The sequence below is a fragment of the Patagioenas fasciata genome, chromosome 1 (assembly GCF_037038585.1).
Source record: "Patagioenas fasciata isolate bPatFas1 chromosome 1, bPatFas1.hap1, whole genome shotgun sequence".
In the NCBI taxonomy this organism is placed as follows: Eukaryota; Metazoa; Chordata; class Aves; order Columbiformes; family Columbidae; genus Patagioenas; species Patagioenas fasciata.
Window position 1 is genome coordinate 73,984,691 of NC_092520.1, and position 26,836 is coordinate 74,011,526.

Genomic DNA, 26,836 nt, shown 5'->3' on the forward strand with positions numbered 1-26,836 from the left:
TTCTAGAAAACATTTTGAATGTGGAAAAATGGAAGAACAAGGCCAGATTGTGAAATCTGTTGAATATGTAGCTGGACAGAATGTTTGTCATCTTCCACTAACTTTGATTTCATGAGTGATCTCAGCATGTTCTCTGACAAGAGTTCACAATTTAGCTGGGTGAAGTGATGTAATTTATTATAATAAATTAAGTAAACATGGACATATATACAAGGAATCCAGCTTCCTTGATATTGGTAAAGGTCATCATTCATTCAGTCTTTTAATTTCATGGAATAGAAAACAACTAAATATGACTCACAGAAATAAGTTTCAGAAACTACTGCACATTCACATACATGTTAGCCTTCCAATAACTACTTTCCCTAACTAAAATAAGAGAGTTGTCTGGTCTAGCCAGGATTAACAGCTTGTCAGCATATCAATAGAAAGTGGTACAAGAAACAGCATTTTCCAACAACGTAACGCCTTATATAGTCTTTATCACAAGCAGCAGCAAACAGCAATATTAATACAGCATTCAAATTCAACGCTTTTTATAATAGCCTGCATCCAGGAATTCATGGTGGAGTTGAGTATAAAGTGCCTTTTAAAGGCAGGAACCCTGCATATAGATCTCATACTCATTTAGATTTGGTCAAACCAAGAAGATCCCTGAGTAATACAGAAAAGCAGGCTTTTCAACAAAATTACAAATAAATAGGTAGTAAAATAATTGTCAGTGAAGGGAATTGTTACACTTGCTTGAAAGCTTTAAACACACCACAAAAATCAGTAGCTGTGAAGAGCAAAAGCTCAAACCTTAAAAATTCAGAAGGCTGACACCAAGAACTCGGGGGTTACATCAAACTTTCAACTGTAATAGTCTGTAAAGCAAAAGGATTTAGGCTCTGAACTAATGCAGTAGATGTTCTGCAGCTGTTTTGCTCTTCTGGCTTCTAATCTAAGTTGCCTTGCTCTCTCTTTAGCAGCTAGTTCTTCCGCTCTTTTTTCTTCTCTCTTTCTTTTTAGCCATCTGTGGAGACAGAAACAGAATTAAAAGTGCTGACTGCTGCAAATTAAAGTTTTACTCCCCCATATAACTCATCACCTTGTCCTGTAGGATAAAGTTAGGTATTGTGGCTGAGCCAGTCTAAAAGCGTGCTGCTCCTGAACACGGGAGGTACTACTTTTCCATCCCTATTCTCCTGCTTCTGCACCCATCTTAACCTTCCTGCTTTTGTTGAGAGGATTTGATTCATGGACTCAAGATCGGTGGGTGGGGAATATTGGATTAACTTTCTGCTTGTTAAATGAACTGAATCAATCCAAGCCAGGTCCAGAGCAGGCAAAAAGGAGGAAGGGAAAAGAATCTCCCTTTTTCAGCAAAAGCAATTCACTATTTCAGCTCAGCTTCTGATAATTTCACAACAGCGAACAAACAACATCAAGGAATTTATGTATTTTTGCTAGCATGCAAATTTATGAGGGCATACTCATGCAAAAAAAAAAAAAAAGCACAACCAAAACCACATGGTAAGGACTACAGCAGTAAAGACGTACCATAAAATGGCTACAGTCTTAAGCTGATGGACTACAAAATTTTCAAATACGATTCCTTAGGAATGACCACACTCACTCTTTAAAGGCTCTGTTGCATTCCTCTGTTCTCGGAAAAACAGCAGTTCCTTCAGCTTGGCGTCTCAACATTTCTATCTGTTTTTCTCTCATGTGTTCTTGGTGCTTTTTTTTAAGCCATAACTTGAAGGCTTCTTCTGGATTCCTGTTCCTCTCCTATTTAAAAAAAAAAGACATATATACACAAGTCTTATCATTAAATGACCTTTATTTTAATCATGTTATCGTAATTTTTTGAACTCCACTGGCATCTCCCATCCATAAAACATACTTTATAAGCAAATTAGAGCATATGCTAATCTAGCATGGAATATGTACATGAGCAAGCATTCAAACCACTAGGTTTTATAAAATACTAACTGTAGGTTTTCAAGGCCATCACTACAAGCAGAGGTACTTTAGAACAGAGCACCTGAATCTTCAGGTTTTAGGCAAGTCACGTGCATTAACTGCTTGCCAACAGGTTTTGATGGTAAGGAACATACTTGAAAGCATTTTTTGGCTGTTTGTTCACTGCAGGGTTCAATCAAGCCATTCTCCCGATAAAAAGGGGCATCCCTGTGTCTCCTGTGATACTAGAGCTATTATGTTAATACATGTAGCTTCTATAATGCAAACCACCCTGCCAAGCAGAACAATCCTGAACATGCAAGTCAATCTAGCTCTTCACTGAAAACAATGTAGCAAAACCATTTCCTATCACTGTAACTTTTCATATGCTTAGCTAAGAACCAAGGCTTAGAATGCAGGCTGGTTTTCCTATCTAACCGGAGCACTACAGATCTCAGTCCTACATTAGGGAGATCTTACTTTGGTGTTCAAGTCTTCTAGCTCCTTTGCACGACGAATTCGCCTTTCTTCTTGCACTTGTTCTTTCTTCTTCTGTAACCAAGCTTTGAAAACCATTTCATTCTCTCTTTTCTTCTCTTCTTCTTGTTCTCTTTTCCTTTCTTCTTCCTTGAATGGAATGAAAAGTGAATAAACTTAGTTTTTAAGAGAATCATAATCTGCAAAGGCCTTTGTAGACAATTAATAAGCCCTTTGAATTATGTGAGAGACACACACAAGTACTGATGAAACAGGAATACTCAAAGACTGCATCACAGTTGATACTGCTTCTAGGAAGAAACAAGTTTGAGCACTTCTGTGGTTCATGCTACATTCAGATACTCTCAGTCAAACCCTTTCTGTGATTATCTCCATTTCCATGATACATCTCAACTCACAGACACTGCAGTAGCCATAGGTGAAGACTTTGAAAATTAAGCCTGCACAATAGCTCTGATTGGCTTAAAGACACTTTAAACCGATACATTTTAAAAATGAATGCAACTCTCAGGTTTTAGTTGCCTAAACCCTAAAGGATATTCAACTACCTATGGACTGCAGGCACTACCCTTTTAAATACGGATTTTTTTTTTTTTTCTGGACACAAAGTTGTAATGTATTTACTTAGATATTATTAGTAGCTTAACACTTTTTTCCAAGTTTACAAAGGAAATTATTTTTACAAAATTGAGAAAAGTTTTTGTAGTTATTCATCATGCTTTAGCTAACAACAAGTACCTAGAAGAAGAAAGGTTTTCAAACAGTGTTTCAGAAAGCCAATGAGGACATTTTACCAGGTATTGATTCTCTTTGACACAAAAGCTACAATCCCCATTCCTTTCAACACTCAGAGGAATCTATTACTTCTTGCAAAGAGATGACATTTCTCCCACCTACATACATCTTTCAGACTATCCTTCAAACTTAAAATTTGTAATTTACTGAAATGAAAGAAACCCTACCAAAATTAAGCAGATGGATTCCAGTAATGTCAAGAGATGTTTCATGCCTTTGAAATCCATCACAGAAGGGAAGAACTCCATTCAGGAATGAAGAAATAAGGTCATGCATTCTTACCTTTTCATAAGGCAGCCAAGAGGGGAAGAGATTTAGCACACACTGTTAAGAAAATAACCTTCCTTACCTCCACCACACTACCTTTTACATTAAATATGCAGAGTGTGGTGTCTAGAGATCTAGTCTTGTGTGTACAAAGATGACGCATCAGTAACTCTTTACATCTTTTACCCCTCGTTACTGAGCTAAGCCTCAGCAAACTTTTCAGATAAAGCAGGCTTGATCTATTTCCACGGGTAGAAAGCAACTTTGAAGCCACTTAGCCAGCTTACCTAGAACTGCATGGCACAGAAAAATGGCAGATGCTTCCATGCACTTTTTATAGAGCTACACACATCTTTGGTAAAGATTTCTGAAGCTCCTGCTACAGCTGTCAGAGAATGACTCTCCATTAAATATTTGTTTTTCTGATTTAGGAGCTGAGAAAGTTTTAAAAGGTTTTTTTTCCCAAGTAATAAGTAAAATACTGATTCGATTTTCTAATATTTTTTTTTTAAATTACTGCCCTTTATAGGTATAGGAAGAACAGCCTCACTACTGGGAATATATTTTTTTTGTCTTCTGCACGGCACCCAGGTAAAGCGAAATCAGAAGGAAAAGCAGTATCCACCAACAGAAAAAGGAGGAAATAACCTACTTTGCAACAAACTCATTGGGAAAACTTACAATACTCACTGATGCAAAACTTATACAGAAAAAAATTATCCAGTTATCTTATTGGTCAATGTGACTTCACCTGTATGCATTTTACACAAGCAATAAGGCATCCCACTTTTTAAGTCAGCTGTATCTTCCATACATGTTAAACATACTCTGCTTTGTTCATAGTTCTCCATCATTCTCCTGTGTAAATCTTATTTTATGACTGAACACTCTCCCAGATGATAATTCCCTATTACATACTTCATGAGCCCCCAGGTGTGCACCTGCATTACTGTGGTTAACATTAACTTCCTGCATTGCAGTGTAATCTGTGGAGATGCGATACCACGTGCTACATTCCAGTAAATAGTGGGCCTGTAATGGAACCTAGGCAGAAAGAGAGTCAATAAGCAAAAGCTGTAAGTACAATATAGCAGAAGAAGGCCTATTTATGAAGGATATATTAAACAACTACTTTATTTCTCCTGTAAGCAAGGCATGACCCTATGCCACTGTTTTTTTCTTTCAAGGAAAACAGTTTTGAGAGATTCCGTAAAAATTTCAGAGGATTATCATTATTACTATTATCGTTATTGCTGCCCCTTTTATAATGGAAAAATTGAGTAAATGCCCTGAACATGTGGTCTCTGTGAAGCAGCAGAACAGGACGGTCACTGTGCTCTACTTATTGCCTCTATATTTTTACCTCTTTCCTCAGTTTTTCTTTTCTTTGTTCTAACTGCTTCCGCAATTCTTTTTGTCTGGGAGAAAGACAGTAAGTGGAGCTTCTCACAGACACATTTGCAGACTGCACTCTCTGTGGAGTCTTCTGTCTTCCCAGACCTCTTGCAGCATTGACAGCAGAATCTGGACGACACTTAGGGTTAGATGGAGGCTTAGGGAAATTCACACAACCTTCTTGCCCAGGAGAAAAAGAATGTGCTCCTGGTCTTACTGGAGGTACTTCCTTCATTCGAGAGACAGTGTCAAAAGGACTGTAATGTGAAGATTTTAGAGACATACGTTGAGTTTCAATATCAGTAAAAGAAACACTAATAGGGGGCAAAAAGCCCTGGCCTTCAAAATCACGTAAACTTAAGAGTTCGAACTTCCCATCTTTTTCCATTAGGATTTTACCATCCATCTTTTCCTCATCCTTGCCAGCACGTGGTGAAAGTGATGTGCTTTCCTGTCCCATTTCGTTAGAAATATGCAACCGAGATAGCCTATTTGAAACATCATCTCCTCTTGCAAGGTCAATTTTACAAACTTCAGCATCTTCTAGAGGAGGAACTTCAAGATCCACCAGCTTATCCTTAAATTTTAATTTCCGTTCTCGGTTCTGATTCACAGGAGCCTGATTCTCCAGGAGTTTGTTGGCTTCTTCAATCTTTCCCAAGATGTAACGCTTTATTTCTTCATCCTCGTCCTCATCCACTTCCTGCTGGTTTTCTAGCTTGGATTCCTGGATAGAGCTTTCACTATCAGTATCAGACACATGGTACCTCTGTTTAATATCAGACCTGGATTCCAAACTCTCTTCATTGGGGGATCTTACTTTCGCATCTACGTCTGCCTGTGAAAGCTGATCTGGATTTTCTTCCATTTCCTCATTGTCTTGCTCAAACTTGTCCACAATTTTAACAATTTGTGCTTCAGTATCCTCTTCATTTTTTTCAGGATTCTAAAAAAATTAAAATAAACTAGTCTATTCTCCCAACAAAGAACAGTATCAGAGAAAGAGAAAAGAAATAGTGAGAGAGAAGAGCAGTACTAACTACCCGAATTTTAAACAGGCTGTCAAATGTGCATGCCATAACTAATAGCTTTTTTTGGCACTAACGACTCTCCATGTTCATATCTGCACAAAGTTTAACTAACCATGGCTTGCACAGTAAAGCATTCATTGACAGCATAAAACCCAAATGTGTGTTGCACACACTGTTAAAGGAACCCAGAAGTACTATTGAAACAAAAATACTCTTTTCAATGAACACTGAATTTTCTGTTTTAAGGAAATTATAATCAAACTAACCAGTTCACTGAATTATTTTTCACTATAATTAATTCCAAACAAACTTCCTTGTCAAAATTTAGTGAATAAACCTACACATTTCAAACCATGTTTAATGTTGTGCTTCTGATTACAAATATTACTCAATTTTGTCTTCTAAATGAGACAACTAGCATTTAATTTAACAAATACCTCTCTTTCACCAAGATTTTCTTTTTCTTCTTCACTAGTTAGCCATTCGGGGTCTTTTTCAAAGTCATCCTCATATTCTCCACTTTCTGTTAAATCAACCATATCTGCTGGATCTCCTTGGTCTTCCTTTTCACTCATTTTGTTGATGTGTTACAGCAATACTATAAAAATGAGAGGGGAAAAAACAAAACAAAACAAAACTGTTTTAAAACTCTAGTGACACACAAATACAGAACATGGATATCTCTCATGGCATCCACATCAATCTTGTGAGCAGTATCAATACGACCACATTAGATAGTGCCACAGCACCTCAGAACGAAGGATCACTAATGGTTTATAAACATTAATGGTTTTGGCATTTCCCGCTCCAACTACCAGGGGAAGATTTGAGTCAAAGCAAACTGAGGTAACTTACTCAATGGCTTGCAGAGAATCTCTGACAGAGCTAAGACTAGAACTCATGGTCTCTTAAGTATTAGTCTCATCCTTTACCAAAGAGAACACTGGTTTATGTTGATTAGAAGTACTTCCAGATTTCATTGCTCCCAGGTGTGTTTTACATTGCTGTTTTATATCTGCCTGGCCCATTTTCCTTTAAAGACACCTTAATTTGTGTGAAGCTACATTGCAAAGATGTAGGACACACAAGTCTTAGAAGATCCACACTGTGGCTTACAGTGGATCAAATTACCAAAAAGCTTCCCATAAATGACACATCCAAATGAGAAGACATTCACTGGACTCTTGACAGGAACCTTCTCCTAGAGTGGGTAAACATTTACAAACAGCTAGCTTTCAAACCATGTCACCTTCACTAGTATTAGGGATAAAGAAAGTCACACAGGCACCAATTGAGACTGCTGGGAAAACGATTTAGTTCTGGTTTGAATTTCTGAGGAAAGCAATAATGGGAAATACCCAGTAGCCAGTTAATCAGGCTGGATATAGTCATATTTACGATGAAACCAAAGAGAAGCCACTATAAGGACTGAATCTTTTAAACAATCATTGGACTGCATGGCATGCAGGTACCAATGGCTCCTAAAGGAGTGCTTAAGTACCAGTGCTGGGGGGTCCAGGCTGACTGCCTGCACTCCTCAGCTCAGCTCACTCAGTTGAAGGCATCTGTCTCCATCTGAAGACACATGGAGACACACATCAGCCTAGACACCCGATTCTGCACTTTTTACAGCTTTAGCCACTCACCATTGCTTTCCTAATTCATTTATTACTGTTTACAAAAGGAACATAAATGAAGGAAATGTTGATTATTCAACATTCCTATTCTCTTTGCACCCTGTGCTGTAGGCTGGCGAGTACCACTTCTGAGTGTCTCTCTAGTAGGACAAATCTATGTCATTCACAACATACTAAAAGATTCCAATACCAGCATTAGCATATGGCAACACAATATGGGACGTAAGAGCTCTGAGACTGGATGGCCCTGGAACAGCAAGACTCCATGTTTGACAAGAGCACTGCTCTTTTAGACCTCAAAATATAGTCAAGTTTGTTTAAAAGGAAAGAATGGTAATAAAGCTGGGCACTTTTGTTGCAAACTTGTTTGTATACAAACTTTATAAAAACTCTTTTTTTTGTTTCATCCATATTTTGTTCAAGAAAATCTGATTTTTTTTCTCCTAATTCACTTATTTTTAGCCACCACTTGCCACAAGAATCACTATAGACTTCTCAGTTTAAATTTTCAAATTTGTTCAGACTGTTGCCTTGGCTTTCCACACCCTATTTCCATCATGTTTTTCATGCACTTCTTTTCATGTGACATGTAATCCCTTTTGCTTGGCAACGCCCCTGCATTCAAAAATATCCTTGGTTTGGGTGTGACATGTACCTGGGTTCCTAAATAAATTATTTTGCTCTAGTACACATTCCACACAAAAGACCAATTTCTCTTTAATGTCTTCATCATTATGGTAAGTGGATGCAAAAGCTACAAAGCTGAACTGTGCCTTTGACAAAACATGCTCATGTCAGTCTCCGGCACTTAACACAAATACTGAAAACTGTTCAGTTTTTTATGACGTATAATAAAGGGCAGCAGCATAAAAATCAGCCTCTTCTGTTGTAACATAGTCATGGCTGAAGAGATAATTTCAGTTTAATGACCTTGTTTCCTAAATCCTGAATCAGCTTCTATTCTATTTAGGGTCTTATGGAGTAAAGATTAAAGTGCATCAGCTTTAATAGGGACCAAAACCATTCAGAAAAATCTCAAGCCGTCATTCTCATCTGCTGTTCTAATTAGTGGGGGTATGCCATGATTGAATTGTTCTGCAAAGCTTAATAACACCCCTACCTGGTTATATCCAGGCACAGGCACAAGAAGAGAGATACTGTGACTGGCTTTTGTTATTTTGCCCCTTTCTACCAAAACGTCCACACATGCAGATTCATAAACCCCAACCCAGCAACGTCACGCTGGGGAACGCGCAGCCCGGCGGGCGGGAGCAGCACCGCCCGGCTCCACATTTCAGCGCGGGCACCTTCTTCTCACGAACCTCGGCAAACGACACTCCCCGCCGCAACGCCTGGCAACGCCTCCCCGCGATCACCACCAACACCCCGAGCGGGCGAGGCGGCCCCTCACCGGCCAGCCCCGCACTCAGACCGGCCGTGTGCGGGCTGGCGGCGGCCTCCCGCGACTGGGCCGCCCCCAGGCCCAGCCGGCAGGTGCGGCCGCCGTTCCTCTCACCGGCCCTACCAGCTCCCCGCGGGAGCCGGCCCCGCTTGTCTCGGACACTCCGCTCACCCAGGTGCGTGCCGCTGCTCCCCCGGTCCGGGGGGCGAGGTGCCGGTGGCACCGCCCGTCGAAGCCCCGCCCGCCCCGCTGTTGCCGTGGCAACAGCGGGGCCCGCCCCTCCCGCTCACCTTCCTGCGGCAACGGTCACCGACGATGGTGGCCCCCGAGGACCAAACTCCCCCACCCCGTCAGCACCTTCTCCTCTGCCGCCGGTGTCAAGGCGGCTGCGGGCACGAGCGCGCTCGCGAAGCGGCCCCGCCCCGTTGCCATGGAGACGGCCCTCCGCGCCGCGTCCCCCCCACAACCCGGCTTTGTCCTCCATTTTCAGGTCCGAGGGGCCGTGGAGAGAAGGCGCTTTCCTTACCCTTTGCGCGCACAATTTCATTGAACGCTCGGAAATTAAAGCGAAGCAGAACACGGGGTGGCGGGGGCCAACAGCCGCCAGCGCCCAGGAGAGAGGCAGCAGTGCGGCAGGCGGCTTTCCCCTCCCGGAGAAAAGCCTTCCGATGCTGTTAAATTATGCACCTGCTAGGGAGGAGCCTAAGCGTCGGCAGGTTTTGTGTTGTATTATTCATGCTCCGGCTGGCGATGAGCAATCTGATCACACCAAAAGCTAGCGGTGTCAAAATTTGAGCTTTTGTTAATAAAGACAGAGCCGCATCTCCGAAGAGGCACCTTTCTGCGTTAATCAGACATTGCTCCTATTACTTTGAAGTACAAAAAGAACTACAAACAAACAAACAAAACAACAAAAACACACACAAAAAAAACACCAAACAAACAAAAAGACACACACACACAACGGGAAAACACCCTAAATTAATTTCGTTCTGGAAAAAAAGCCACCAAAAGCCACACTGAGTTCCCTCCTGGGCATGGAGCTGGCGGAAGGGCCAGGCTCAGCAGAAGGGCCAGGCTCAGCGGCAGGGCTATGGGGGTAGGTGGGACATCACAGCCTCTTCTGTGGAGGAGCAAACAGCCCTGCAGGCCATGGATGCTGTGCCCCTGTGATCAGCAGTCCCATAACAAGCCGTGTTACCACCAGACCCACCACAGAGCAGGCAGATGGCTCACCGTGGGGCAGAGGCGCTTCCGCAAGACACTGTCTGTGGTGGCTCCAGGCAGGGGCTGCCATGGCTGCAGCGCCTCAGGGCCTTGCAGAGGGCACGGCTGTGGTGCCCGGCCTTGCAGAAGCAACCGTGGTGTGTGAACAGCCGGCTACACATGTTGATAACTTCTGAAAGGATCAAGAGGAACATGGTCGCTGGCATTGCCACCAGTTACCAGAGAGAGCCGCTGGCTTGACCCTTCTAAGTGTAGTTCAAGGGGAAGCAGATAAGGTTGCTTGTTAGAAAAAAAATTATAAACCATTTCCAAATGTCAGCTCATGTTGCGGCCTCAACTCCCACCTGCAGCACCAGAGCAAGACCAAGGTATAAAGCTCCCAGCATGCAACACGCCTCCATGGTCCCCTCAGCCCGGTGAAGGCAGCTCCCAGCAATGGCAGGCAGCCAGCGCTGCTGGCAGCCCTCTGGGGTGGCCAAGGCCCATAGAATCTTAGAATCATTTTGGCTGGAAGAGACCCTCAGTATCATCAAGTCCAACCATCACCCAACTCTAGCACTAAACCATGTCCCTAAGAACCTGGTCTAAACGCCTTTTTAACACCTCCAGGGATGGTGACTCCACCACTTCATGCAGCATTGTGTGGTGCCTCCCAGTGCCACAGTTAGGCGGATGATCCTCCTTAGCCCCCTTGCCAGCACATGGGTGCAGCCGCAGCAGCACGCCCCCGCCCCCGGCAGAGGAAGGGAGTCATCCGTGCTGGCAACACTGACATGGCACCTGTCACACTGACCCCAACACAGCCATGGCCTCTGGTTTTGAATACATTGGCCCAGCAAAGCAAAAGACAACAGTCTACAAGCGCCCAAGAAGGCTGCACAACTCAGAGGGCAGCACACCCCTTGCACAAAAGGGTTAATATTAGTGAAAGAAAATATGGGCAGAAAACAGCCATAAATAGACTTAGCCTGGCTGTTGATAAGTCTCAGAGTAATGCAGGTAGAGTTACCCTTTCATTCAAAGTGACACAAGGCAGAAAGCTAAACCCCTTCAAGGTGGTGTTCAGGAGGTCTCTGAAGACAGCTGTTATAGGCCACACATCAGAGGAGGAGGCTGGGCTCCACAACCTCCAGGTTTCTGCTAATCCTACACCATACAGCCAGAAAGCAAAATAGGATTTGACACTGGTTTTGGTGAGTTGGAAGGGCTCCATGATATTCAGCTGGGATAGCACTCAGGTACGTGCTTGGCAATGGTCCCTGCTGTACCTGGTAAAACTTCAACCACTGACCTCATCCAGGGTCAGGCACTTATCCTGTGCTTGAAAACAATACACTGAACTTCTGATTTTCCACACTTCACAGACAGGTGGCTTTGACAAGTTCATAGCAGACTAAAACAAAGAGAACTAGGCACAATATCAAAGCTTTATGCTCTGCTTTTATCGTAAGACAATCTTCACATCACTACTACCCCTTTCATTCACAAGAGGTGCTTTATTCAAGTAATTACAAGTCCATGAGATTGTAAAACAAGGATTCGACCCCATTGCTGGAAGGTCAAGCTGTGATGCTTGATAATGATAATTTAATGATATCTTAAGGTCAACCTAAATTCATGCATGCATTCATTAACCCATATGTCATTAAATTTAGGTTTTCATATGCTCCCATCCATGAAGGAGCTATGGAACACAGTCATGAAAAAAACACAGTGGAAACGCAGGGCTCCAAGGACAGGCCCTGACATGTTGGTTGCTCTTTTCTATGTTACTAATGCGATCAGACACCGTGTTTAGGGACCACTGATTTATGCAAAGCAAGTATGTTTGACAAAGGCTACATAACAACTCCAGAGCAATGTTAAACAGGTACCTTAACACCCTTTATATGTTGTATAGGAAACAGCTGACACTGTCAAGAGTCACTGGGATCAGGGTCCACAGCTCTCAATCTCGTGCCCCTTCCATAACCACAGTCCCTCTTTCCTTCCCAGTACTTGGCTGCAATCACACCGATAGAAGAAAAAAAGGTAATCACTTCCATGTAGAGCCCTTCCCTTTCCCCATGAGCACTGCCAGAGCAGCCAGCTTGTTTCACACATGCACACAGCCACAGCATGTTTGAATATAGCCCTGCCATACCATGGTGGGCTGTCACAGCTAGTGCTAGACCAGGGGAACAGCAGCCTCTGGCAGCTCTTACTGGCCATCACCTTTTGGACAGAACAAGCCCTGGCCTCTCCCCGTAACAGCGACCCTAAAGCCCAGGAGCTATGCCATGTCTTACCAATATCACAGCAAGCCTGGTGCAGGACATAGATTCAGCGGCAACACTCACCTCCAGCAGCTCCTGGCATCAAGTGGAACAAAGAAACAGCTGCAGCCCCAGCCACAAGCAGTATTTATCTAATCTCCATCAAATGATATATGCTGTGCAGCTAGTGCAGGAATTCAACTCCTTGACAGTAGCTGGGTGTCCCTTTTCAGCTCTCTCAACTCTACTTGGTGTGGCAGGATGCAATGGGAGGAGCAAGAAGGATTGCTACCATTCACACTCAGTACACAGGCAAGAGAAGCCTCAGGGTTCTTGTCACAACACCTTTCACCAGCATCAGAGATGTGAAACACTTGAGTCCACCTTAGAGGGTAATGCTATACCTATAGGAGCTACTAGTTGCCTTCCTGCCCTCTGCAAGCAGAGATTTTAAATTCCTGCACTGTGAAGAAGCTCAGGCTGGCACACCTGCACAGCTCACTCCTGTATTCACCCAGAAAACGCAGATGAATGAAATTCAGAGCAAGCTTAACATGCTGACAGTCCTTCCTGCCTCAGCAATAAAGCTCTCAAGGCATCGCTTATAAGAACAGCATTTTTTTGCCTATATCTCCCTTCCCCCAGACGATCCATTTTCTCGTTTTTGGCATTATGCAGAAGGTTGTTGGAGCTACTACCCACACCAAACTACATCAAACTGGCATCAGATATTCAGAGAGCACTTTCCCCTCCAGCCCAGCCTGTACTGTCAGGTACAAGGCTTCTCTAGAAGCACAAGATAGAGAGAACTTTCCAAAGCAGGCAAGTGTGGGTGTGCCAGGATGGGTAGTTCACAGGTTTTCTTCCTTAGGGCCTCAATTTTGTAGTTGGGTTGATGTAAACAGAAAGGTCCTCCTGCATGGCAAACATACACATGCTTTCCCTTAGTCAGCTTCAGTGAGACTGATGCATCCTGACCAGGGTTTCCCTGCACCAGTGAGTGATCTTTTCTGTCACTGGACCAGCCTACACTGGAACGAGAGTGGCATTTTTGAACTGCTCAGCAATTAAGGATCCTCAATGCAAGACACCTGCACAGTGTTCTGCAAGCCTACACAAACTAGCCAACAATCGTCAGCTTATTGAAGATTTGTTTCTTCTGGCATGTTTTGTCCTGTATTTTTTCCCCCTCTCTGTAACAAAGATGCTCAGAACAACCTGCAGTAGTAGTGCTGTAGATTAGCAAGGTATCAAAAATACAAACCAAACACAGGATAACTCAGTATTTTTATTTAACAAAAATAGCTATTCAATTAGAAACCAACAATGTTAACACGTTTACAGAATTTCACAGGCATCAGTAACTCTGCATACAGCTCCAGTCAGGCTCTACAGTCACCTCATCACCACAGCAATGGCACAGCATAGGAACCTGAACTACATCCAGGTGTAGCTTCCATACATTAATGGCCCTGAAGATGTACACAGTGTAGCGTGCATCTCTATCACAGTTGCCACAATTTCATTACTTTGGTAGAAAAATACTTGTTATTGCTGTAATTCCTTAGTTAATTTTTGACTCACTTTTAAATAACTGGGTTGTTCCCCAAAGATTTGTACTCTGTACGAAAAATGTGATTAAAATTGAGCTGCTTCTTTCGGTCACTAGACACGAGTGCTGAACACCTACTCCTGCTGCCTTGCTGCAAATGCCATCAGGCCAAGGAACGCAAAGGACAGGATATGTACCTACTATCTCTTTCTCAGGACAGCTTAGCAGCTAGCAGTTCATGGCTTCTGATTATTTTTTTCTAAAAACAAACAAACAACAGTAAAGAAAGGAATATGTACATGGGTAGCTTCAAGTTTCCATTTCAGGATAAGGCAGTTATGTTTACCTGTGCAAGTGCCAGTATAGCTGGGCCCCTGTGTTTAGGGGGATGTTTTAGGAGGCAGACTGCAAACACAATGAAGTTTTGGGTAATGTGTTCCCTTGAGGAGTCAGCCTGGTAGGGCTCCCCAGGCAGCTCATCCCAAACACATTTATCATTCACCTTGCGTGGTAAAGGCTGAGTCTCACAGAAACAATGAGAAAGGCTGTAGTTGCCCCAGCCAGGGGAGAGAGGCCTGCCCAACCTTAATGCTGCCCAGTCTTTCTCCATGGCACTAAAAGCAAGCAGTGAACCAAAACTGCTTCTTCAGGCTCTGACTGGCAGCAGTGCTAACCAGCACACAGAGAAGCATGCTGCATAGCCTCTTCTCCCTTGCCAGTCCTCCTATACACTTAAACTCATCACAACCTGCACAGCAACAGTCCAAAGGCATTGCCACAGTATACTCTACAGATATCTCCTGCTGTGCCACTTGTGCTGCTTTAGTGTCCAGATGCCCAAGCCCAGGACAACCCTGTGCAACTCCTTTCCAGTGCTGAAACAATTTGGAAAGACTAAATTACTTTTAAAAACCAGTTATGAGGCAAGTCCAAAATTGCTCAGACTGGAGAAAATAAAAACTGCCCACCCCAAACATTTATTGTCCTGCTTAGGTGGAAAGAAGAGGTAGGACTAGTGGACAGAGACCCACCAGAAGTGTAAAGGCATTTTAAAATAGGGGAAAAAAAAAAAAATAAATGACAGACCAGAAATTAGCATTTTTCAAAGTCTCAGGCACTCATCCTGCTAACTACCATAACTGGAGGTGTCCATTTAGTCATTGCAGTCATGAGTCTCCAAGGTTACAGAGAATAGCTTAAAATCCTGCAAGTCACCTTCCTTCTCAGTGCTATACTAACATCCACCATCCTACTGAAATAGCCCAGCCCCCAGCAGCAACTCCTGCAATCACAGGAATCTGCAGTCCTAAAGGGCAAAAGCAAGGATGTTCAAGGGACCCTCAGCTTAGCATTTTTTCTGCTTGAACTCCCACTAAGCTTCCTCTCCATCCCTACAGGCCCTCGGGCACAAGCCTTCACGGCACAAGTCACGCCGCTGATAGTCAGTTCATCATCAGTGTCACAAGTCACTCCAGTTTTTGGGGATGCACCCTGATCAGCTATGATAAAACTCTTGCAGCAGGGGGAACAGACAGGAACAGCAGAAGCAGCACAAGCAGCTTGAGGAACCACGTGCGTACACAGAAACATCCCAAACTGGAGCATCCAGCATCACTGGGCAGGCACAGGGGAGCCACAGTGCAGAGCACGGGCCTATGGTCACCTCCTGTGGCAGGCCTGGGGCTCTCCATAGAGAGGTCCATTAGTGTGCCCTCACTTCTGCCCTGTAGCAGCACCTCAGTGACAGAGGGTAGTGGTTGATTAGGCAATCATGAAGCTGCCTCTTCAATGGCAGCCTCCAGATGCACAGCCTTAGACTAAAAACCTCTCGAGGCTTTAATTCTCAGAGAAAACTTACTGTTCTTTGCTGCACATCCCATATATGCAACATAAGAACAAAAGGCATTTTAGAAAGAAGATATTTGTTCTTACTTACGTAAGAGCTAATACATTTACCTTCTAAAATGTGCTACTAATATAGTATAAATATGGATCAAATACCATTAAGGTGACCACCTTGTGAAGAAAAGGCAGATATAAAAAAAGCAGACCTATATCTTCATATGTAGCCACCTAGAGTCTTCACTTGGTGCACTACTGGTTTTCAGGAGATCTGCTTTGCCTCTGCTCTTGTCTTCTGTAAGCTCTAATTATACTGTATATGCCACTGCCCAAGAACACCAGTGAGATGGCCGCAAAGTAAGAGGCATAGATCATGAACTGCAGAGAAGGGGAAAGAAAATAAAAAAAAGTGGTTAAATTGAGCAGTTACCAAATTTATAACAAGGCTAATACATGAGCTCCCTTCCACTTCTAAAATTTCAGAAATCAGTGATTATATCTCTGTCAGCAAACCCTTGACCCAAAACCAGGTAGCTGAGAAGCTTTATACCTCAATTTACCATCTTTCCTCCCATCAGTAAAGTTGAAAGAGTCTATCATACCTGGGTGAAGATGTCCAACCCAAGCCCACTGGCATCCACAACAATCAAAGTGAGCAGAGTCTGAAGTGCTAAGGCAATGAAAGTGTTGACCCCAAACACCAGGGCATACCGCTCCACGCTGAGATTTGTAGCGATCTGGAACCTGGAAAGAAAGGAGTGACCAGTAATATAAGGACAAGCAAAAAGCAGAGAAATGCAAGAATAGGAGGAACACCTCTGGACAAGAAGAATATGCAACCTGAAGAGTTACACAGACTGGTCCAGTATTTTCCACAGCTGAAATTACCTCACACTGACCATATATTTCTCTAAATAGGATCATGACAGACTCGCATAGAGGCTAGAAGATACCCACAGACATCTAAAAGGCTAAAAGAAAGCTTTGGGAGCTCTGTGGGTCTCAGTTTTACTGAAGCAGCACTCCTGTTCTATGCACCTAAAGGGCCTTGTCACACAGAGAAGATAGAGCAATGCTCCGATCCCAGAGAGCTGTTGGCAATCTCAAAGCATCAGCCTCCTGCAGCATGGTCCATAACCTCCCACATCCTTCTGACCAGAACTCCTTTTGCAGTTACCAGTTCCAGCATCTCCCCTCATATTGTGCTTGAGCTATCTTGTAGTGATTACATACATGTAGCTCAACAACAGCTGTGTCTTCCTCCCTAAAGTGACAAATAATACCAAAGAAGTTTTCTTCCCTACAGGTTAGGGAAAGCTGACCCTACAACATAAGCAAAGGATTGTCCTCTCCACATCAGCTGACACTTCACTCCAGCCATGTTTATGAAAAACAGTCCCCTGGATTTCTAACACGTAGAAATAGTCATTTCAATGTCACAGGACTTTAAAGCCCGGGCAGGTTGCCAGTGAAATATATCTCTATGCCTCAGTTTCCAAACTGTATCACAACACAAACCCTTGCAACAGATTTCCAGGTTCCTGGTAGGTAAGACTCTAGTTACAGGGAAAATATGCAGTTTTCACAACAGCTGTAACCCTGAGAGATACTCACGTTGCTATGGTGATTAGCAGCATGTAGATAATTCTGAAGACAACATATGATGCGTAGCACACCCAGATGTTACGAACAGTGTCCATGATATAGACAGCAGCAGCAATAAGAAAGGAGAACAGGGCAAGTGCCACTTCACCCCACATTGCCCAGGAGGTTTTTATGTGACCCACAACAAATACTGCAACAGCTCCTGTGAGGGGAAGGAAAGCATAACTGTTAGTAACAGCAGTTAGAGCAATTTGGAAACTGTGTATTAGGAGCTGTACAGCCCCTAATAGCCAAACACAACTGAAGTGGAGGACCCTAATGTGGACACCTTAGCAGGTCTCCTTCCTGACCTCTCCCTCACCTGGTAACCTGCTGTAAACTCCCATTAACTTTTACAGGAGAAAAAAGTAAATGCTGACTGCCTCTGAAATGTCCTCCCTGGCTTCAGAAGTACAACAGCCCAGAACTCAGATCCAGTGTTGTCAGCTGGGCTACAGAGAAATGCAAACCCTGGTTCTCAAAAGTACTCAGCTAGTTACTTTGTGGTGCTTTAGGCGAGGTGGATGGGAGGAGGCACTACCCAATTTGATACACAGATGTTAGAGCTCTCTCCCAGGAGGCAGAAAACCCTACATTTACTGTCATCTTCATGCTGGGCTGTAAGCATTAGAGCAGGAGTCCAAATGCACATCTCCTGGGATGTGGCCTAATCACAAGCTGCAATCACACACTGTTGCTTGTGCAAGAACAATCCTTCACAACCAGAACAGGTTTGTAACCCCTGCTGGATTTTACAAAGAGGGGGATGGGGAGAGAATACAGATCACAAGATGGAAAGTGTGTGATATTTCATGCAACTCAAAAAGTAGACAAGGTGTGTTTCATGCACTGTCACAGCTGTAACTGCTGAGAAGCCCAAATGCATATTACATTAAAAGAATATTCCCATTTGAAGCAGGCCTTGTTCTGCAAACAAGCCAAATAGCAATCAAGAGCATAACGATGCTGCTGTACACAGCAAACTAGACAAACAGCATACTGACAAAGTGAGATTTACTGGAGATCTCTGAAAACCAGGATTGTATTCAGCATTTGAGCACTGTACAGAAGTGCTACAGTGCAGCATCTAAGGTCTTTGTAGCCCTTAGCTGGCATGCTAGCTTAGAAATCCTTCAAGCGCATGAAGGCTCCTTATGTACCCTCAATGTGTACAAGACTGCAACCATGTCAGACCTCACATCAGTCTTGCAGACTAGTGAAGAAGGTAGCTATGTCAAGGGAAAAGAATCAATTTCCCCCTTCTAAATTCTTCTTTCTGCTGCCTGCTGTGACACTAGCTGACTGACATTTTGCTCTTTGAAAGTCTGGATTCCCCAGTAGCAAAACTTTGCAATGTAAGAAGCAGCTATATCATAGAGCTTGCTTTCTACTGTCTCAGCAGTTCTGACATCTGGGAACCAATACTCAACATCTCTCTCCCTGGGTATTTTGTAGCAACTCACAAATTTGTACTCCCCCCATGTCTCAAGGTTATATCAGCCAGACACCTAATTATAAAAATACATACAATCTGTGTCCTCCAATTAGACACCTACAGCTGACTCAGTGGTTTCACATCCCAATCTGATAAAGGACTGACACATTCACCAGAAGGCACAAGGATGCAGCTTAACAGTCAGTTGACCTCACTAGAAAGTATACTAGAGGACTACAAGGATGCCGTGAATTTGTGCAGGAAGAAAATTAGAAGGGTCATAGCCCAACTAGAAATTAATCCGGCTGCTGCTGTAAAGGGCAACAAAAAATGTTTCTATAAATACATCAGCAACAAAAGAAGGGCTAAGGAGTACCCCCATTGTTTAGTAGATGCAGGGGGGACATAGTAACAGAGAGCAAGGAAAAGACTGGGGTAGTAAATACCTCTTTGCCTCAGTCTTTAATAGTGAGATCAGTTGTGCTCCACGTATCCAACCCCCTGAGCAAGAAAGCAGAGACAAGGAGCAGAATGAAGCCCCAATAATCGAAGGGGAAATGGTTGGTGACGTGCTACACCACTTGGACACCAACAGGTCTATGAGGCCAGATGGGATCCATTCAAGGTGCTGAGGGAGCTGGCAGAGGTGATCATCAAGCCACTTCCAGTCACCTATCAGCAGTCCTGACTAACCAGGGAGGTCCCAGTTGACTGGAAATTGGCAAATGTGATGTCTGTCTATAAAAAGGGCCGGAAGGAGAATTGGGGGAATTACAGGCCTGTCTGAACTTGGTGCCAGAGAAGATTATGGAGCAGATCATCCTGAGTGCCATCACACAGCAAATATGGGACAATCAAGCAATCAGGCTCAGTCAGCAAGGGTTTATGAAAGACAGGTCCTGCTTGACCAACCTGATCTCCTTCTATGACAAGGTGACCCACTTAATGTATAAGGGAAAGGCTGTGGATGTTGTCTACCTAGACTTTAGTAAAACCTTTGATACTGTATCCCACAGCATTCTCCTGGAGAAGCTGTCAGCTCACGGCCTGGCTGGGTGTACTCTTTGATGGATAAAGAATTGGCTGCACCTCAAATCCTGTGTTCAGATTTGGGCCCCTCACTACAAGAAAGACATTGAGGTGCTGGAGAGAGTTCAGAGAAGGACAAAGCTGGTGAAGGGTCTGGAGCTCATCAGACTTGAGGAGCGGCTGAGAGATCTGGGGCTGCTCAGCCTGAAGAAAAGGAGGCTGAGGGGAGACCTGATCGCTGTCTACAACTACCTGACAGGAGGTTGTAGCAGGGAGGGTGTTGGTCTCCTCTCCCAAGTAACAAGTGACAGGATGAGACAAAATGGCCTCAAGTTGCACCAGGGGAGGTTTATATTGGATATTAGGAAACATTTACTCCATGAAAGGGTTGTCAGGCATTGGAACAGGCTGCCCAGGGAAGTGGTGGACTCACCATCCCTGGAGCTGTTTAAAAGATGTGTAGAGAGGTTCTTGGGGAATATGGTTTAGTGGTGGACTTGGTAGTGTTAGGTTAACAGTTGGACTTCATCTTAAAGATCGTTTCCAACCAAAATGATTCTATAATTCTATTTATCCTGCCTAGAACAGGAAGCTGGCAGCCACATGAATCACCATGCTCTACTCAAACCCTTCTGCAGGGCGGCAGAAGTACAGACAGGGATGGCAACAGCATCTTACATGAAGGTTGCCAAACACTGCTTATAACAGCACAGAATGACTGAGAGCCATGAAAACAGCAAATCAGATCTGGGATGCACCAGGAAAAGTATTTCTAGTATAGGGAGAAAAGTACAGAATGTTAATGTTCTTCTACAAGTCTGTGGCCTCACTGAATAAAGCCAAGTATAGCTCTGGTCACCCACCTTTCAAAAGAATCCAACTCAGACCAGGTTTGGTACAAAGAGGGACTAGTAAGATGACAGAGTGAACAAAGAGCTTAACTCTACCAAAGAACAACTAGAAAAGCTTGGCTTCTTTGGCTCAGAGCAAAGAAGAGGTACCTACAGGTAGGCCAGAAGGAGACAGTTTTGTGCTAAAATACAGCTTTGGCATAAAGTCAGAGATATACAAATTGCTCTTTAACAAATTCAAACTGGAAAACAGAAGAAGTTAGAGCATTTGCAATAGGGCCTGGGAAGTCAGATCACTGGATGCTTATCCTTAACAGGTCCCTTCCAGCCTTGTTATACACTTCCAGCTTTTACTTGAAATTATTACTTGTTTGAAGCAATGAATCTGTGTCAACCAGAACTGATTTTGTTCAGGGACAGAGGTTAATTTGCTCTCAGAAAACATCACCCAAAATCATTCAACCATTTATAAAAATGATACCAGAGGATCAAAATAGGAAACCAAAAACTTCAGTTTTGCAAGAGTTTAGTGCCAACCACCTTTTCTTCCAATAGGTCCATTCTTCACAGGCCTTTAAAAAAAGGACCTTGATATGAAAGATGTTTATAATAAGGTTTGAAGAATACTCCATGTTTTGTTTTGTTTTTTTAAATCTGCCCTCATGTGGCCATGCTGTGGGTTTTCTTCCCCTTAATACTGATTCCTCTCCTTCCTGGGACCAAGGCAGGACAGTAGAGGAAGCCAAATCAAACAGGAAATAAGAGCCACAGTGTGGTGCTGGAATGGAGGAACAGTGTATGACTGCATGCTGTTTAGCACACAAAAGGCAGTTTAATAGCCAAAGCCTTCAGAATCAACTTGTAAACCATTTCAAACCCAACTGACAACGGGTAGTAGGTAAGCTTTTAGAACTAGAAACCAGCCATGGCTTCCCACTGAACTCCAAGAGGAAGCTAAGCATGCCCAGGAAAATACTAAGCCTTCCTTGTTTGTGTACCTTGGTTTCTTTTGCCCCCAAGTAGGTGATGTCTACAGCAGATGATGGAATGATGACTCCATCAAAGAAAAGCAACATACTGCAGCAACACCTAGAAAGCCTCTGCAGGGGTATGTTAGCTATATTAAAGAGGTATTGTTCTAGTTTTGGTAATGGAACAGTATTAAGAAAATGAACAAACAAATGTTTGTTTTGACTAACCCACCTGGCCCTTTCAAGTCAAGCAACTTCTTTCATCTTAATAGCTTTTCTGCTTAACAGTGCTGAAATGACTAAATGTGGCTCATTGCATGTGTACAGGAAACAGTCATGTGTGCCTTGTGCTGCCAGAGGGAAAAAAAACATATTAAAGCCATAGGACCCTTAGCTTGACTTTGAGTGATTAAAACAAGCATAACCTCACTGCAATAGTGGCAGCCAAAAGCACACAGTCACCCACAGGTCTGGAGCCTCCTGCCAAATATTTCAGAATGAAGATTGACTTGGGAGGCTCCTTTTAAACACCTACATACAAGAATCGGGCTTGCATGCAGCAACCAATTCAACACTGAATGCTGTACCCACACACATCAGGGAAGACTCATCCCAAATGCCAGTGTTGCCTTTCCTGCATGCTTGGAGAACACAAAACTCTTCCAAACCATGCTCTGGTGACCTTGAGAGACATGAGGTGTTTCTCACAGCAGAGCAGGAGCAATACCAGCAGCTTACCTAGCAGCGTCGAGGCCGCCTCCACGGCACCGTTGTAGATCTCTGTGCTATGAGAAGGCAGCACCATCTCCCACAGGCCCTGAGCATAGTTGATGACCTGGAAGTAGCCACAGGTGGACAGTGCCCACCACACTGACCAGCAGAGCAATGTCCGGGAGGAATAGCACTGTAGGAGATCCCACCAGAGATCTCTGAGCACCTTTACGATGTCGACTTTCTGCTCCTGCATAGACTGGAGAAGGAAGGGGAGAGAAATGTTAGTCTTTCTTTATAAATACTTGTCACTGCTTCACAAAGCCGCCCCTTTCAAGTGGTCTGATTACCGATGAGTGACAGTAGCCCTCTTGGGCACAAACCCCCACAGAGTAATGGATGAAAAGCTTCCCCATGCCACAGTCCCAGCAGTGGGCCTCTGCCCTAACCAGGGCTGTCCCCTTACATGTAGAAAAATGGCTCAGTCCCAGGCACCCTCTCAATCTCTGGCTTTCTCACACAGAGAGCAGAAGCTGCTAGTTGTTAGAGGTACTACGTGAGCAACTGAAGGGTACCATAGAAAAGAGACGGGAGAACAGGATAATATATCCACTTTGACCAGACAGGATCAGAAGCCAGCCATTCAAATCATAAAGGCAAAACATCACTGACACTTTTGATGAGTCCTGGTCCAAACTCAATCAAATCCAGTAGCACAGAGAAGATGAGAGCCACCAGCGGAGTACTTTTTTCCCCACAAATAAGTAGGGTTTTTTTAGTAGTAGCATTCAGGGATTATAAATATTCAAAGAAGCAATCTCATTACACCACTCTCTACCCCTGTTAATATTTGCCAAGGCTCTGAATGTGAGAGATGTTGCCTGGGGATCTGAAGAGAAATGGAAGCTCCTTCCACTGGACACTTCTATCACAAACAGCAGCTCCTGTATATACAAGTGCTCTGACAAATGCCATGAGATAAAAATGAAACCTTCCCCTCCAAATTTTTTCCAGAAAAAGCACAAAAGCAGGCAGACCCATGAAGAGGTTTGAAAAAACACTTTGAAAATGGATCATTTCCAGCAACAGGAGATGACAACAAATGAACATTGCATTTTATCTATACAGGCTGTTGCAGTCCTGTTCCAAACCACTTTATGCCAACAGCAGCCGAGGAAATTAGTGTATCTTTACTTTGCAGACAGAGTTGCTAACTATATTTCCTGCACACACAAACAGAGTCTTTGTAGACAGGTGAGATCCTTCTTGTGTAAGTCAGAGCAATGGTTACTTCACATGAGACTGGGCAGAGCCCCTGAGGCCCACCTGGCACCTCTGTCCCCCTTGAGCTTGGACTCCCTGTAGGGAAACATACAGCAAGGTCACAGGACTGAGCTATTGCACTTTGTGCAATTGCACATTCAGTTACACAGCGCTTTCCAGTCAGCAGCAGCAGCAACTTTGGGCTCTTGGCAACACGCCCTTCCCCTGGGGGAACCGTGCAGTGTGTACTTTGGAAAAACTATTCTCCATGAGCCATAAAACCTATTGTAAGGCATTTCTACTAAAACCTCCAAAAGACCATAGCCTAACTCTGTCTTGAATTCTATTTTTTCCACCCCTCAAAGCGTCACGGATTTCTGAGCATCTCTATTAAACACCACACAGTCCCCACTTGCTTCACACCCAGGTGCCATTCCTCCGAAGCCCAGCAGAACAACCTGGGAAGAGAGCATCTTGCAGCAAGACAACTTTAGCAATGTAACTACCACACAGAAGGTTTCACACAAAGCTCAAGTTTAGGGGCAGGAGAACCGGGGAAGTGAACTGCCATATGTGCTGCGAAAAATGCTTTGGCATATCCAGCCCAAGCATGTCCTGATAAGCTAGAAAGACCCATCCATCCTCCCACCACCTGGCAACGCTTCTTCAGTACAATTATTCCTACAGCCATTCATTTATGTTTGTTAAATATAGTTGTTGTTACCTTAGTAAGGACTATCATCACACTCCAATGCCTTTTAGCTCTTAGCACCTGGTATAACTGAATAGTTATGCAGGTGTACTTGCTCATTTTTTTTTTTTTTTTATTTTCACCATTAATTTCAAATCACCCTGGCTCTCACAGAATGGGAGCAAGATAAATGGGATGCATAAGCAATATTAATGCCTTAGTCATTATTGGCACAGAATCCGTCTTAAATAACCTTCAGTATGCAAGTATAACATAGTTAAAAATACTTTTGCTCACACAGGACTGTGCTGGATGGGGCAGGATTAGGTCCCTGGAATGTTAATACCTTTAATTCCCTGCTGTACCCAGAAGAAGCTGGAAGTGGCCCTGGGTGCTGCCTCCCCCAACCCAGCTAACAGGGGCCTACTTGCTAACTGAAATTCCCATTAGCTGACTAAACCAAGAGCCACACTCATTTTCTGGCTTGTTCTCAGAAGGAGCACAGCCTCCTCCGGATCGCGGAGCAAGGCTGAACTCTTCCCACGGCCCCGAATCCCCTCGCACACCCGCACTGCCCCACTGCAGTGTGGCATAGACCTGCCCAGCCCGCAGCTGCACACTCGTGTGGGGCCTCAACACTGGAGGCTGCCGGCTCGTCACCCTGCAGAACCCAAAACGTCCCAGTGCTGAACAAGGGCACCTGCACACCTGTTTCCATACATGTGACTTTGTTAGAGGTTTTAGTCCACAAAAGCCACAAGCTGGGGCACTACTCTGGCACTCTCATGGGCTGCATTAAGCTGTTACTATGCAAAGGTGTTTTTGTGGTTTATCCATGTGCTGTCCCACAATAATTAATCTATGTCAGTCTCTAAGTACTCTCAAGGACTACTGCAGTTTCCTTCCAGGATCATAAAAGAAAACCCAATTACTACACAGCTTATTACTGCACAACTTGCACAACAATTGAAGTAACAAGGGTTTTCAAAAATGCCAAGTGCAGGAAGAATTGCCTTGTTTCTGCAAGTCACAGGGTGCCTCCAGAAACACACACAGAATTTGGAGAGATGATACACAATTTTTAAGTGCCCCAGAGATGTTGCTTGCTATGTACTGTTGAGCAGTAATTTGACACCCAGAGAATCTTCATCACAGCTTTGTGAGACATGCAGAACAACTTTAGAAAATCTAATGAGCAGACTACCATGTTTGATCAGCAAAAGGAAGCCGGGAATTAATTTTCCTGTGCCATAAATAAGGAAGTTGGACAAGCAAAAGGATACTTTTTTGCCATTAGATATTACAACTCCGCTGCTGCGTATCTACATCTATACATATGCACGCATACATATATACACATACAAGTATGCAAATCACATGGGCATTGCATCTTCTATTTATGTTAACCCATGGCACAACTCACCCGTTTCTCTGCTGAATGACCCTCTCCATTTAAGGGAACTTTTGTCTCATCCTCCCAGCCGGGTGCCTTCTGCACGTTGGGATGATCTTGGACAGCTGATCCATTTTTACAGTCCATGACCTTCATTTCCCAACCGAGCTCCTGACTTGAGACGTGGTGAAAGAAAAGGCTTTTCTGCGGCATTGGCAGGAACCACGCCGTGCCAAAGGCAACGGAGATGCTGGTTAAGGAGATAACGTTCAGGCTGAAGAGGGACCATCCTGCCACAGACACAAGGACCTGCCCAGACACTGAGCCCACTGTGTAGCCCACCAGGGTGGCACTCCGGCAGTAGCTGGTGACCTTCTGGTACAGGTTGATATCAACGACACTGTAGATGTATGAGTAATAGGCGATGTCAGTGGCAGTCCCGATACCGTAAAAGAACTCAAGGAACTGGACAGCCCGCAGCCCCTGGGCATACAGCAGCATGAACCAGGTGACGATGAGGCTCAGGCCCTGCAGCAGGACCACGGGCTTGTACCGCAAGTAGTCTGTGGCCAGGAACACCGGGAACAGCAGTGCCAGGTAGGAGTAAGTCCATACAGGGTAAATCTCGTTGAAGACCTAGGGAGAAAAAAAGAAACGACGGTGTTAAGCCCCAGCCTCAGCATATTGTGAGGAAAACGCAAATACAGACACCGGGCCGCGGTACCTGCGTCTCGGAGAGGTTTTTGTGCGGCTCCAGTAGGTACCGGGTGAGGAAGGGCTCCGAGGGCCGCACGCTGCAGAAGAAGCCATAGGCGCACAGCAGCCCCGTGGGCAGTGCCCAGCAGCACCCGCCGCCGCCGCTGCCAGCCCGGGCCAAGCGCCGCGCCGGCTGGCCCCCCCGCAGCCCCACCATGCCGGGCAGGGGCCGGGCTAGACGCGCTCCCGGGGCCGGCCGGGCCGGTGGCGGCCGCGGGCCACTCCCGGGTCACCTCCCACCGCC

General features: G+C 44.4%; 3 protein-coding genes and 1 long non-coding RNA gene across 7 annotated transcripts in view; 2 read left to right on the top strand and 2 right to left on the bottom strand.

Annotated features, from left to right (window-relative positions):
* The window catches only part of ATP1B1 (ATPase Na+/K+ transporting subunit beta 1), a 408,664-nt gene that overhangs the window by 120,318 nt on the left and 261,510 nt on the right, over positions 1–26,836 (top strand). The window lies entirely within an intron of this gene.
* On the bottom strand, positions 157–9,657 carry CCDC181 (coiled-coil domain containing 181). Of its 4 annotated transcripts, none has more exons than XM_065829289.2 (6): positions 9,499–9,657; positions 6,371–6,531; positions 4,871–5,848; positions 2,428–2,574; positions 1,619–1,773; positions 157–1,015 (listed from the first exon to the last, which is right to left on the bottom strand). In XM_065829289.2, the coding sequence occupies exons 2-6, from the start codon at positions 6,506–6,508 to the stop codon at positions 853–855; spliced, it is 1,581 nt and encodes a 526-aa protein (XP_065685361.2). In that variant the 5' UTR covers positions 6,509–6,531; positions 9,499–9,657; the 3' UTR covers positions 157–852. The 4 variants fall into 4 exon arrangements, with proteins under 4 accessions (XP_065685361.2, XP_065685360.2, XP_065685359.2 ...); XM_065829288.2 differs by lacking the exon at positions 9,499–9,657 and adding an exon at positions 9,263–9,373; XM_065829287.2 differs by lacking the exon at positions 9,499–9,657 and adding an exon at positions 9,144–9,256.
* On the top strand, positions 9,032–9,802 carry LOC139828094 (uncharacterized). Its single transcript, XR_011739319.1, has 2 exons — positions 9,032–9,147; positions 9,463–9,802. It is a non-coding gene; the product is annotated as an uncharacterized lncRNA (long non-coding RNA).
* Positions 13,723–26,808, bottom strand: SLC19A2 (solute carrier family 19 member 2). The gene is made up of 6 exons (XM_065829286.2): positions 26,561–26,808; positions 25,867–26,472; positions 22,517–22,748; positions 17,463–17,655; positions 16,451–16,592; positions 13,723–16,226 (listed from the first exon to the last, which is right to left on the bottom strand). Exons 1-6 carry the CDS (start codon positions 26,747–26,749, stop codon positions 16,101–16,103), a joined length of 1,488 nt encoding a protein of 495 aa, XP_065685358.2. The 5' UTR covers positions 26,750–26,808; the 3' UTR covers positions 13,723–16,100.